The sequence below is a fragment of the Falco rusticolus genome, chromosome 7 (assembly GCF_015220075.1).
Source record: "Falco rusticolus isolate bFalRus1 chromosome 7, bFalRus1.pri, whole genome shotgun sequence".
NCBI classification, from domain to species: domain Eukaryota; kingdom Metazoa; phylum Chordata; class Aves; order Falconiformes; family Falconidae; genus Falco; species Falco rusticolus.
Genome location: NC_051193.1, coordinates 4700341 through 4713267, shown reverse-complemented (window position 1 = coordinate 4713267; position 12927 = coordinate 4700341). Strand labels below are relative to the sequence as shown.

The 12927-nt window shown below is 40.9% G+C and overlaps 1 protein-coding gene across 6 annotated transcripts in view; it reads left to right on the top strand.

Annotated features, from left to right (window-relative positions):
• PIAS1 (protein inhibitor of activated STAT 1) overlaps window positions 1-12927 on the top strand; it is a 66835-nt gene that overhangs the window by 21419 nt on the left and 32489 nt on the right. For all 6 annotated transcript variants that reach the window (XR_005105227.1, XM_037394026.1, XM_037394023.1 and 3 more), the window contains exon 2: window positions 4565-5009. Coding sequence is in view for 5 of the 6 variants with exons in the window: in XM_037394026.1 (XP_037249923.1) it covers window positions 4565-5009 (445 nt within the window). In the remaining variant the exon portion in view is untranslated. The remainder of the gene's footprint in view (window positions 1-4564; window positions 5010-12927) is intronic.

Sequence of the window (12927 nt, the reverse complement as noted above, 5' to 3'; positions counted from 1 at the left end):
GTGTGGAAGACCATTCTTTAAAAATAAATCCTTATCTCTGCTATTCTCTTTGCAGAGAGAAATCAAAGTTAAGTGACTCTTAAGGTTGGCTGCTCTGTTAGAAGTTAAGGTTCCTGGTATTTACTCTGAATGCCTAAACAGCATTCACAAAGCAAAATGGCCCTGTTGTGTGGCATAGACACGTTTCTCCAACCAGACATACTTGTTTATTGAGAGAACTTGGTGAGTCAGGAGCTATGAAACATTCATTGATGTTGCAGCCTGATACTTCTTATTTAATAGTCCTTTTGTGGATGTCTTGGGAGAAAACGTGTGTTCTTCCTCACTCGTAAGTGTCTACATGCAATTTTTGGTTTGGGACACTTAAGCAATTTTCATATCTGTTAGTTTTAAAAAAGTGTACCAACGTTTTTGAAAGAGACCTGTAGATAGAGCATCCTTTCCTGTTCACAGTCACAGGAGAGAAGTAGGTGAATGACATAGGATGCCACCCATGGATTGCTTTTGCATCCTTAAGCTATTTTCTTCTAAACCTTACTGGTTATCTGAAGTAGTTGTGGAGCAGGATTGTCTCCAGATGAGTTGCTTGAGAATGTTTCCTCAACATGCAGAAATAGGGGGATGCATCTGCTCATGCGGCTGCAGCATGAACTGCATCAGATGGTTGGGTTCACACAATCTGGCAGGAGAAAAGTGGCACAGATTTGGTGACAGGCAACGGGGAGGTGGGAAAATAAACTGGCCTCTTTGCTTCCTTGGACCTCCTGCCTGACACATACAATTAGATGACTTGTCTTAAGACAGTGAAATGCCCTGATGGCTTTTTGGGAAGGATGGGCTGTGGTCTCAAGCTATGGGTGGGGGGATGTGGGCTGAAGGGGGAGTGTATATAAGGAGCCACGCAGTCCCCGTGACTAATGCAGCTTTTGCGGAGGAACAAATGTTTGTGTTGTCGAGCAGGAAATGTCAGATGTGTGTTTATAGATTAGAGTTACCTTCTAAACTCTGTGAAGGTCTTCACAGTGAGTCAAAATAGAATTACTCTGCTGAGATAAGTCAAGTTTCTGTAAAGCTTGTTCATACTCTTTTACACTTTTCTACTGTTCTTGCCCTCTCTTTGAATTTTAAATATTGTCTGTGTATGACAGGTAACAAAATGCACATCATCAGAACACCACCTCGTGTGTTTGGTACTGGGATTTGTTGTATCTGAAACTGGTTTGCAGTCAGCTTGCTGCATTTCTCATGCAGGAGGCAGGCAGGTGGCAAGTAGCTCAACCTTTTTGTAGCTAAATAGCATCAATTTCTTGTGTACTAGTGCGATGTTTGTCGGAACATGTATTTACTTGTTTATGAACACATAACTAAACACCTAGTTATCTGTAATTGCAGTTTGCAAGCTATCCTTGAAGTTTGCAAGCTATCCTTCAGTCTGTCCTTGGTAGGTAGCTGTGTATTTCCTTTTGGTTTTGTTTGTTTTGGGATCCTTGTTGTTGTTGGGTTTTTGTTAGTTACTTTTGTGTTAGGAAAGAAAAAAACATTTCGCCAATTCTGATAAACAGCCAGAGGTAGGGGCAGTTACTTGCATTGTGGATATTTGCTGTTGTTGGGAGGTAGGCTCTTTGTGGTGGGTTTTGTAGCGCTGCAGCTGTACTGCTGTGAGTGATCTTTTTACCACTCTACTTCAGGCAACAGGAAAAAAACCCCAAGATTTCCTGAAGCAAAACGCTTTGTGTCTTTGCCCTTCAGCTTTTCTCGTGTAGCTAAGCAAGCAAAGGGTTTGAATTGTGATGAGGTGAGATGTGACAGGAAAAAAAATAATAAGTTGTAGCTTTTTTATGTATTTACTCTGTGTGTTTGACAGCACTTGGTTTGTTTCCCTGCTATAATTATCCTGCCTGTTCTAAGATTAGGGTACCAGTGTGACATGGGCCAAGGGCTTGTAGCCTGGATAGTGCTTGTACAGGCAGTGGCACTTCTGCTGGTGGAGCTGGGTTGTGTCCTCAAATAAAACACAACTGTGTTGGAGGAGGGGAGAGGAATTTTCATGTTCATACTGCAGCAACGTGAGAGACTTTTGCCAGCACGGCTCTCTGTTGAGCTCTGCTTCCCTGTGCCACTGATTGACACGATCCACTGGCAAAACCCCATGGATATGTGTGTGTGGGTGGGTGTTGTTTTAAAGCATTACCTCTTTTTATTTGTGGAACAAAGGTTTACCAATGAAGTATGAAACTGTAATAAAACCACAAGCCTTTATTGCTGTTTTTTTCGTGACTGCATTTTTAATTGATGTATCTGTTCGTGCCTTTAACATTGCAAATAAAATTGTTCTTGTCCTCCTTTGTAAGGAATGTACCAGGGTGGGGAAGATCTGGGGAATGTTATTTGTTTTGGTTTGAGTGGCTACACAATGGGTCCTGCTTTCTGTATACTTATTTCTAACTTGCCTATACCTTAAAAAATGGAAAACATCCAACATGTAGCAGGAACTTCTCTGTTCGCTCAATTATTTCTTGATCCTCTGTGTTTTTTGTAGGCTTGGCCTATGAGTTTTTACAAAACAAGAGTAGAGTGAAGCTCTGAGAGGTTCTGGATGTTCAGGAAGTGACTTTTAATGGTGATGGCAGCAGGCATTAAACGCTTCAGCTGTAACTACTTCTGTTAAAGAAATGTTTGTAAAGCATTAGAAATAGTGTTTTTTCGATGTTTCAAATCTATTTGTTTCCTTTCAGCTGTCAACACTTCAGATTGTAACTGAAATGTCTTATTCTTTTAAGACATCTCCATTTCATACAAACTACCTGGTCTGTTCTCATTAGTAACTCCCTGACAGTCCCATAGTTAAAAGTGTGAAGTAGGTTCTCAGGGTATTCAGAGAAAAAAAATACCAGCAAACCCCTGTTACATCCGAAGTGTTTGCGGTAGTCTGTGGCAAGGTTTATCTGAGATTTGCAGCAAGGTTATTCAGTTCTGTTGGTGTGTTTCAACAGAGCAGAAATTTAGTTAAATCTCTCTGGGTGCAGACCTCATTAAATACATGAATCATCTAATTTAGGGCTTTTAAATAACATGACCTATTTCAGTGTAGGAAAATACCTCTTGTGGACACCTGTGCATTGAAGATCTCTTGCAGGTGCTGGAGGTTTGAGGAATTGGTAGAAGTTTCGGGCTGGTTTTGCTACATCTAAGGATAGTGTACTTTCTCATATTAGCACTTTAGGTTTAAGAATTAATGTGAAAATAACTTGAGTAATGCATGTGTCTGAATACTTTGTACAGTTTGAAGAACTGGAGAGGATGGGAGCATTTGTACTCTCTCAAAGATTGCAAATGCAAGTGCTGGTCTGGTTATTCAGCCTTCAGTGGCTGGGAAGTTGCAGAACCCTGATATGCTGAATTAGCTGTTTTAGTCCCAAATATATGCTTCAAGTATTATTTTGAATTTGATCTTTTGGAATTGACTACAAAATATTCAGGGTATTTTAACGGTTTCATACAAAAGATCCACATAGTGAGTTGTGGTGATGGATTCTAGGCATTTAACTTTCTTGTGATTTCTTGGGAATCCAGAATTCTGCAGGAATATTATTTCAGCTGCTGTCACAGGCCTTGTGATGGCCAACAAGCCACTGCCAAGCACTGAGAGAATTTTTAAAATAGAAGCTAAGGCTCATAAATTGATTTTCTGGCTCCCGCTTGACCAGCGGGGAGGTCCTTAGCATGCACAGACGACTGCTGGTTTCATACTTTGTGTGGTGTTTTTCTTGGTTCCTGAAGAACTGAAACAGTTTACAAGTCTTACCAGTCTGATTCATTAGACTTATTGGGAGGCAGTAAAAGGCTGTGTAAATGAAGATGCTAATTAATAGAAGGTAAAGCCCAACTCCCCCATCCAAACCAGAACATTCAGCTCTGATATGAGAAGTAAGGAAATGGAATCGGAAAAAGTTTCCTGTAATTCGGTAGTTATCATGTGGGGTTGCACACAAATCTGATTATAATTTTTTTCTCTCTCGCTTTTGAACATCAGTGATTTATCTCCTTTCCTTTGAACCTGTGTGGATTAGTTATGCTGCATGGCAGAAAGTGAGGGAGGGACTTGTAAGTGGTGTTTCAGAGCTAAGGACTGGCACAGCTTTTAAGTGCAACTGCTGGGGATTTGGATATTGTCAATGTATGAGGTTTTATTCATCTGGCTGGATGTTAAAAAAATCGTTAACATTAGCAATGCTAGCAGAAGAGTGATTAGAAAATAATTACATTTATTTTATATTGGCAACTTGTCCTTTTCTCATTTTTTTTTCCTTCAGCACTGCTGTCCTCAATTGTGTATGGCAAATAGAAATCCCTTGAAAAATTGCTCATTACAGACTTTCTAAGTAGATACATCTGTCTCTGAACAAGTACTGTTTTGCATTATATTTCAGATAATCGGTGGGGGAAGAGCAGTGGTGGTGTGCCTTTAGAAACTGTATACTTAATGGGATTAAGCCACATTCTGATGTTAGTGTTTAAGATGATGTAACTTGAATACTAATTTTTTTGTTTTGTTTCTTTTAAGCAAATGGTTATGAGCCTTAGAGTTTCTGAACTGCAAGTACTTCTGGGTTACGCGGGGAGGAACAAGCACGGACGAAAACACGAACTTCTCACAAAAGCACTGCATTTGTTAAAGGCTGGCTGCAGTCCTGCTGTACAAATGAAAATCAAAGAACTCTATAGGCGAAGGTTCCCTCAGAAAATCATGACACCTGCAGACTTATCTATCCCCAGTGTGCACTCGAGCTCCATGCCAGCAACTTTGTCTCCGTCTACCATTCCACAGCTCAGTTACGATGGCCACCCTGCCACATCACCATTGCTTCCTGTTTCGCTTCTGGGACCTAAACATGAACTGGAACTCCCCCATCTCACATCTGCGCTCCACCCTGTCCACCCCGACATAAAACTTCAGAAATTACCTTTTTATGACTTGTTGGATGAGCTGATAAAACCTACCAGCCTAGGTAAGGTTGCACATGTTGTAATAACATTTGAAGTATTTTTTTTTCTTCTTGTTTTTTTTTAATAGTAATGGATGAATTCAGCTGCTAATGCAGTAACTGGTTAAATATTGCATCACAACAGTATTTAGAGAATTGCTATTTTTGGTAACTTTTGGAACAGATTGTTCTACATGGAGAGACATCTTACGTAACACTCATTAGTTGCTTTAGCTGAGCCACTAAATATGGTTCAAAGATCCCTTATATTTAAGGGGTGAGTTTGGCAGGAAACAAACCAAACCTGAAAAAAATGAAAAAATCTGACTGCTTTCAGTAGTTCTTCTAAACCATAGAGTTTAATTACTTAAAAAGCAAAACAAAACAAAAATACCCCTGAATCCGTCAAGCCCACAAAATCTTCTCATCTGTGCTGGGAAAGAATGCCAGACTAGATATTTGCTGTGATCCGTTACAGCCTGGACATCTGAGTTGAGGAAGACTTGTGGTTCTTTTGCAGTTGTGGCTACTTTTCTTTAAACTGTCTTTTGTGTTAAGGTATAAATCACCTGTGTAGCTTCTGAGAATAATCTGGTGCTTACAGAGCATTATATAACAATGTAATTTTTCTGGCTCTGACTGCACGTAGCACTTAATGGCACGGTTAACTTTTAGTACTCTTAAATACTGCTTAAATACAATAGTCCTGTTGATTTCTGGAGGGGCTGCTTGCACGTTGGAACCTTCTGCTGCCTTGAAACCCTGGAAAAGATTGACTAAGAATATCTGGTAAGAGGAGGAGATATGTGAAAGTAGATATGGGGAGATGGTGGGTGAGTGGAAAAAAAAAAGGCATTTGTGGAAGAGATCCCTTGTAAACAGAAATGAGCAGGTACTTTACATTAACAGTCTGAACATCTTCAGGAATGTAGGAGGCCTGATATGTGAGTGGTTGTGGTGGTCTGCGGGTTTCTGAAGTATGTTGCACAGTTGTTTGTGTATTTTTTTGTTTTAACTGTTATAACAGGCATTGAGGGGAAAAAGCAGATAGCTTTTTATAATCTGCTTCAGGTATTCTTTGAAGAGGTATACTACATCTGTTTAGCTTTAATCTAAAACCTAATTGATTAATAAGCATTCAAGGCAATGGTGGTGGTACAGGATAATTAGGTACTCAGTATGTGTCTCATCACTTTTACATTATAAATACTTAAAAATAATGATATAATTTCAATAAGACATTCCAGTGCAGGAATTATGGTATGCATTTATTCCCAGATGTGGTAAGAACACTTTGCTGTCAGCTCTGTGTCTGACAAACCGGCCCCAAATGAAGAGATCGTAATTCACGCTCTGTCATGTCTTACTGCTTGAGGAGTTTATATACAATAGTTGTAGACTCTTGAGTGTCAGGGTAAGAAAATGGAAGTGGGTATAATTCCAACCAGGTACCTTTCTAAGCAATCTTTGTCCTTTCAGTTAACTTAGGGTATGTTTGGTATTTTTGTTTTACATGTGAATCCTGTCTGCAGATGTCTTTCTGCTTGTCTGAAGTAATACTATTAAAAAGCTTTTTTTTTCTTGTGCTTTTGGAGGAAGGGAGAGCTTCAATATCCATGCATATCGTAGAATGGTTTGGGTTGGAAAGGATCTTAAAGATCATGTAGTTCCAACCCACCTGCCATGGGCAGGGACACAGTCCACTAGCCCAGGTTGCTCCAAGCCCCGTCCAACCTGGCCTTGGACACCTCCAGGGATGGGGCAGCCACAGCTTCTGTGGGCAATCTGTGCTAGTGCTGTGGCACCCTCACGGTGAAGAATTTCTTCCTTATAGCTAATCTAAGTCTACCCTCTTGCAGTTGAAAGCCATTCGCCCTTGTCCTGTCACTACAGGCCCTTGTAAAAAGCCCCTCTCCAGCTTTCCTGTTGGCTCTGTTAGGTACTAGAAGGTGCTGTAAGGTCTCCCTGGAGCCTTCGCTTCTCTGGGCTGAACAACCCCAACTCTCTCAGCCTGTCCTCACAGCAGAGGTACCCCAGCCCTCTGATCATCTCTGTGGCCTCCTCTGGGCTTGCTCCAACAGGTCCATGTCCTTATGTTGGGGGCCCCCAGAGCTGGATACAGCGCTGCAGGTGGGGTCTCAGGATAGCAGAGTGGAGAGGGAGAATCAGCCTCCCTTGAACTGCTGACCACGCTTCTTGTGATGCAGCCAGGATACAGTTGGCTTTCTGGGCTGCAGGTGCATGTTGCTGGGTCATGTTGAGTTTTTCGTCCGCCAGCACCCCCAAGTCCTTCTCCTCAGAGCTGCTCTCAACCCATTCTTTGCCCAGCCTGTATTTGTGCTGGGAAATGCCCTGACCCATGTGCAGGACCTTGCACTTGGCCTTGTTGAATGATTGGTTGTTTCCTTTTGTAGTGGAAAGTAATGTTGCTACAGATTGTAAAATTGCTGACTATAAATGTCACGAAGGTATTTTAGAGTAATAAATATGTATATGTTAATGAACAAAACCTGTTGGATTAATAACCTGTGATATGCAGCTTTATACACTTTCAAAACAACTTGAGTCAATTGTGCATCGAACTTAGCAGTTTTAAATGCAGGTGTGGAGCAGACTTGTATTAATTTTCTCCATCTATACAGTTGCTGATACTCTAAAAAGTCTTAAATTATTTGTTGAGTTTTTGCCCCAGATGGTTTGAGCATCTTTCTCAAGGCTGCAAACAGTGTGGGTTTCATCAAATGTCAAATTTCTAAGTTCCCTGGGTTTGTTTTCAAATGGCAGGTACTTGTCATAAACACTCAGAACTTCTCCCTGGCATTTGGCCAGCATTTCAACATCTCCTGCTTGGTTTTTCTCATCAGATTCCTCATGGGGTAGGGATAAGAAACTTGAATTCACTCTGTTTCCATCCACCACAGGAAGAATCGATGACCTGATCGGGGGTTTTGAATAATTATCTGCCTGCTTAAAATGGAACTTAACCAGAATAGAGAAAAAGTGTGCGTGAGACAGAGAATGAGTGTGATCTCTGCTGATTTGAAGATCTTTAGATTCTTCTGAAATTATAGTTGTTAGGTAAAAGTTGGCCAAAGCACATCTTTGGATGTCTTTCTCCCTTGTCTTTCCCAAGTCAAGGTGGAATTGCTTGGAAGGTTTGCTACAGTAGTTTTCTGTCCTATAAAGTAAGTGATTATTAATTTGAAAAACAACAATTTGACAAAGCCTCAGGGAAGGGAGTTGCACAGCAGGGCACTTGAACATGCATTCTGTACCCAAATATTTTACGTAGGTGGGTAGTACACAAGCTAATGTGAATAACAGATAAGGAAATTAAATTTGCAAACTATTATTTTTAATGTCAAGAACAAAAGCAGGAAATGGATGTTACCTTCTTACACTTGCTTCCTCAAAATGTAGCTCTTGAACTGTGATTAAAATCGACGTGCTTACTGCTTGCTGGGCTGGATTCATGGCAAGGGGAAAATGCTGTACTTCGTCCATCTGTACCCTTCTCAACAACAGCTATTGAGAATCTACTTGTGCATGGCTGGCTGAAGCATATGTGAAAAGCTAAGGTTAGAAGGCTGTTGGCTAACATTTTCTAACCTTCTCTGGCTTGCAGCAGCCCATACAACTTGTAGCAGTGAGTAGGATGCCTGCAGAAGAGCAGACTTGCCTATCTAGTTGAACTCGTAAATTTAGCCTGTGCTACCTCAACTTGTTCTTGTTTGAAGAACTGAAAATAACAGCTAGGCCTCACTAACGGTGGGACTCTTCTCCTGCTGTTACTCTGCTCGGATTGCTCCTCTCTGAGTGTTTCAAGTGCATGACTCCTGTGTAGCTCTTTCAGAGCTGTGTGGCTAATACTGACAGTTATGGTTAATGCTGGCTGTGCTGTCAGGGGATGACACCATTTTCTTTACTCCCAAGAAGACTGTCAGTGGGCTTGTTTATCTGAAACTAAGAGATTATCTGGCCGTGTTTAGTGGAGCTGTTGAATTTGAGCCATATTTTACTAGTCATCCTCATTGCAAAACTGAGGAAGCATCTATACTGGATGATTTTGTGTACAAGTCAACTAGGAAAGCTCGATATTCTGAAAATGTATGTTGGTGGATGAGTCTTTTCGCTGAGCTTTTGCAGCACTGGTGAGAAGTCTGAGCCCTCTGCCCCATGGTTAACCACGGTTCGATATAATTGTATGACTTTTTTTTTTTTTTTTTTTTTGGTGGGGTAGGAGGAAAAGCTATCCAATTTGGGCTCGATGGAATGTATGAAAGTTGCCTTATTATTTTGACTTCTCTGTTTTCATTTGAGTAGGGACTCCTTTAAATAGTAAAAATTTGGTTTTACTTGCTCAAGTGAAGCTGCAGCTTTCATTTAATTTTTACCTATTCTCAGCCCTCAGTGCACAGACACTGTTAATGGGTTGATTTTAAGCATAAGGCAAATTTTCTAAAAGTAATTTTGAACATACAGATAAGATCTCTTTTGTGTGGTGAAATGTGTTTACTATGAGATGAGTAATCAGTACCAAAATTTTGCCAGATTACTATGGAAGGGACATTAGATAGTTAACTAACATCTTAAAAATACTTCTTGTTACAGCATATGCCATTCCTAATTGATTTAGCTGTGTAGTTGTTCCAAAAAACATTTTAACCTGTAAGGGGAAATTAAGTTTTTAGTTTCTATTTAAAGAGGCTGTAGTCTATGCTACTCTTTTAAAAGCTGTCTGAATGGCATACAGATGATCGTCCTGCAATTTATTTGCTGTGCTTCAGGTTTAAGTGATATGGAACACAACAATGAAACTCAAATCTGAGCCATGGAAATTGGGATTTTTGCCTACAGGTCTCAGCTTCCTGGAAGGAGGAGAGAAACGTTGGGCTTTTTGGGGAGTCAGAGTATCACTTACAGAAAGGGTGCTGTCAGACTCCAGGTACTGGCTTCATCGGGTGAAAGAAGCTTCCAGTGGCTCTGCTGAGGCTTGTCTTGATTTGGTTAGGTCTTAGTTTAACTTCTTAATCTGTGGTCTCTTAATAACAGGATTTCTCCAATAAGCAGAATTTCACCCCTGGTGCCTGCCCTCAGGAATTATGTACTTACTAACTAGTGTTCATGCTTTCGACTTGGATTTACCTTGAAATTTTCTTTTTGACTGTGATTGATCGTGGTTACTTGGATATGCTGCATTCTTAAAGACAGATCTGCAACTGATCTGACTAAAATCTTCAGGGTGACTGTAGTTCAAGGTACCACTATTAAACAATTAAGTGCTTAGAAATCTAGGGTGGGTACTATAAAAGTTTTGTTTGGCAAGTATTTCTCCCTTCCATATATCAGCAAGCTGATCTGTTGCTCTGTGCAATGGTTTATATGAAAGTCACGCTTTTACTGTCTTCTGTGTTTATTATTTTTTTTAATGTTCTTTGTGGGAGGAAGTTCAACAAAACACTATATTCTCAGCTTGGGCTTCAGCTTTCTGACTTCCGGCTCTACAGCTTTTAATTGTGCAAGAATAAGCTGAAATATTAGCTCTCTTATTCATGGGCTGTAGCTGAACTAGAATTACAGTGCACTGAAGTTTCTTTTTTTGACTTCAACATGTATTTGCAGGTGGTACGTATAGAGAATCTTTCCATAGTCTAGACTCCGTTTAAGTACGAGACTGCTTTAACCAACCGGGCAGCTCTTGTGCTACAAGAAAAGGACTATAATTTGTAACTGCTCACTTCAGCTGATTGCTCAATCTCCTCATGCGTATAGAGCTGAGATCGCCCAAATTCCAGGACCTCACAGGATATGCGCTGATGTGACTGGATCTAGGAAGCCACTTTGCTTTCCAAGATCAAATTAGGATATCTTTTTGATAATTGATAATTTGATAAGGAGTTGGGTTTGATGATTCTCATGGGTGCCTTCCAACTCAGGATATTCTATGGTTCTAATAAAAGCTTTTAGTAGAAGGAATTACAGCAAACCACGTGGTTGACTCAAAAGCATGTGAGTAATCCGTTAATAATCGGTGAACCAATCTGAGCTTGGAGTGGTCTTTCAAGTGTTTGGAGAGCTTGAGGCCTAGCAGCAGTGCTCACACAGCATGAGAGAGGAAGCTGTGCTATTGCAATATGTACTTTTAAAGATTTCCTTTTGCAACCGAGATGTTGAGATCATTTAGTAGTTATTGGAAATGCTGCCAGGACTTGGAAGTCTTCAGTAACTTGGAGTCTTTTAGAGATACTTTTATCTCCCTTTATGATGGCTGTTAGAAGATGATGGTATGGGTTATGCTAATCCTGGTAGAGAGTTTACTAGGGACTCTTGTTATCGAATTGTGAACTTAATTTTTTGCCTTATAAAACTTGCAACTTTCCTGTTGAGAGTAAAAATATGCTGGAAGCAGGATACCCTGTGTAGGGATTTGGCAGTGCTAGCTTTTTAGTACTGCTCATTTGAAGTGCTTCACTGCTGTCGGTGCTCTTAGGAACAGAGGCTAAAATGTTCCAGCCTGAATGGCAGCAGTTGAGTTCTGGGACATACATTTAGGTGTCTAAAGAAATCAAGTGACTTAACTTGAGTATGGAGGATCCAGTGATGTTCCTTCCCTCTGGCAAAATGATGGCACAGATAAGCAGAGAAGATCTGTGGGCCCATGAAGGGCAGTGGTGAGAGGAGAGCTGGGGTAGCTGTGTATTTACTCCACAGAGGTTGGCTGAGAGGGCGGAGGGTTCTGGCATGGAAGGTTGTCATGAAATTATCCCTTAATACTTAGTGTAGGTCTTTAGAAATCCTCATTGCTCAGAAATGCTCTAATGCATGACTGATTTAAAAAAAAAAATCAAACATAAATATCTGCCCAATTGCACAGAGTTTCCAGCTGATCTATTCTGTTTATACAATGTATCATAGAGAGTTATAAAATACGTAATACTTATGAATTAATTGTAGCCCTTGGAGTACTTCCAGGCTATTTTCATACATACGTTTAGGCACTATTTCAAATAAGCTCCTTCGTTTCTCTACTCCCTGCCCTTCCCACCCCCACTGTAGCTCTGCCTGTTCCTTCAGAGTATTAACCGTTGAAAGCTCAGGTTGAACAGAAAATAAAAATCATCTTAAGTGATAAATGCAGCAGACTGACCAGAATCCAAGTTCAGTTTTTCATCTGTTTTAAGCTGAAGAATGTGGCATTGTCACTTTACAGTAATGCAGTGGATTTGCAAGTGTAGGGCAGCTGTAACTCGTGGAAGTGGGTTAAGAGCTAGTCACTGCTGTCAAGGAAAGAATGATTTTTATATATATATATATATATATGATTTACATGTTTACTAAAATGCTTCCCTTCGAGTAGTTTTGAAGTGTTTTGAAACGTTAAGATTACACAACATCCATTGTGATAAGTGATTAAAATGGCCAAGATGTCACAGTGAGCGAGTGACAAAACAGAAACGGGGATCTGGAATTTCTCTTGGTTCCTGTTGGTGTGGCCGAGCTCCTGAAGCCCGCAGCCTGCGCAGGGCATGCTGGCTCTGCACAGCCCTCGGCCCTGCTCTGAGATGCTGGTATGCAGCTGGTCCGGCGTAGAGGCCAGCTTTAGCCTGGGCTGGCATGGCTCTAGGCACTAACAAGAGACGTTTCCTGCCTTCCCGGGAAAGGGTGGCTCCCGGGAGGAGTGTAGCTGGGACCGACCCAATATTGCACACTACAAATGCATTTCACCAGGTAACAGGAAATTCAAGGTATGGTGGGCAGCAGCTTAAAAGGTACTGCTGCTTGATTCCAGAAGACGGCAGGAGCTTGGTGCTAAGAGGTTGTGGTTAATAGAGAGGAAGTGTTTATGTATAAACACTTGTGTTACCCAGGAACTTCGTAAATGGTGGTGGTTTTTAAAGGGCTAATGATGCATCCTGAGATGTAGATCCCCCATTAAGGTGTG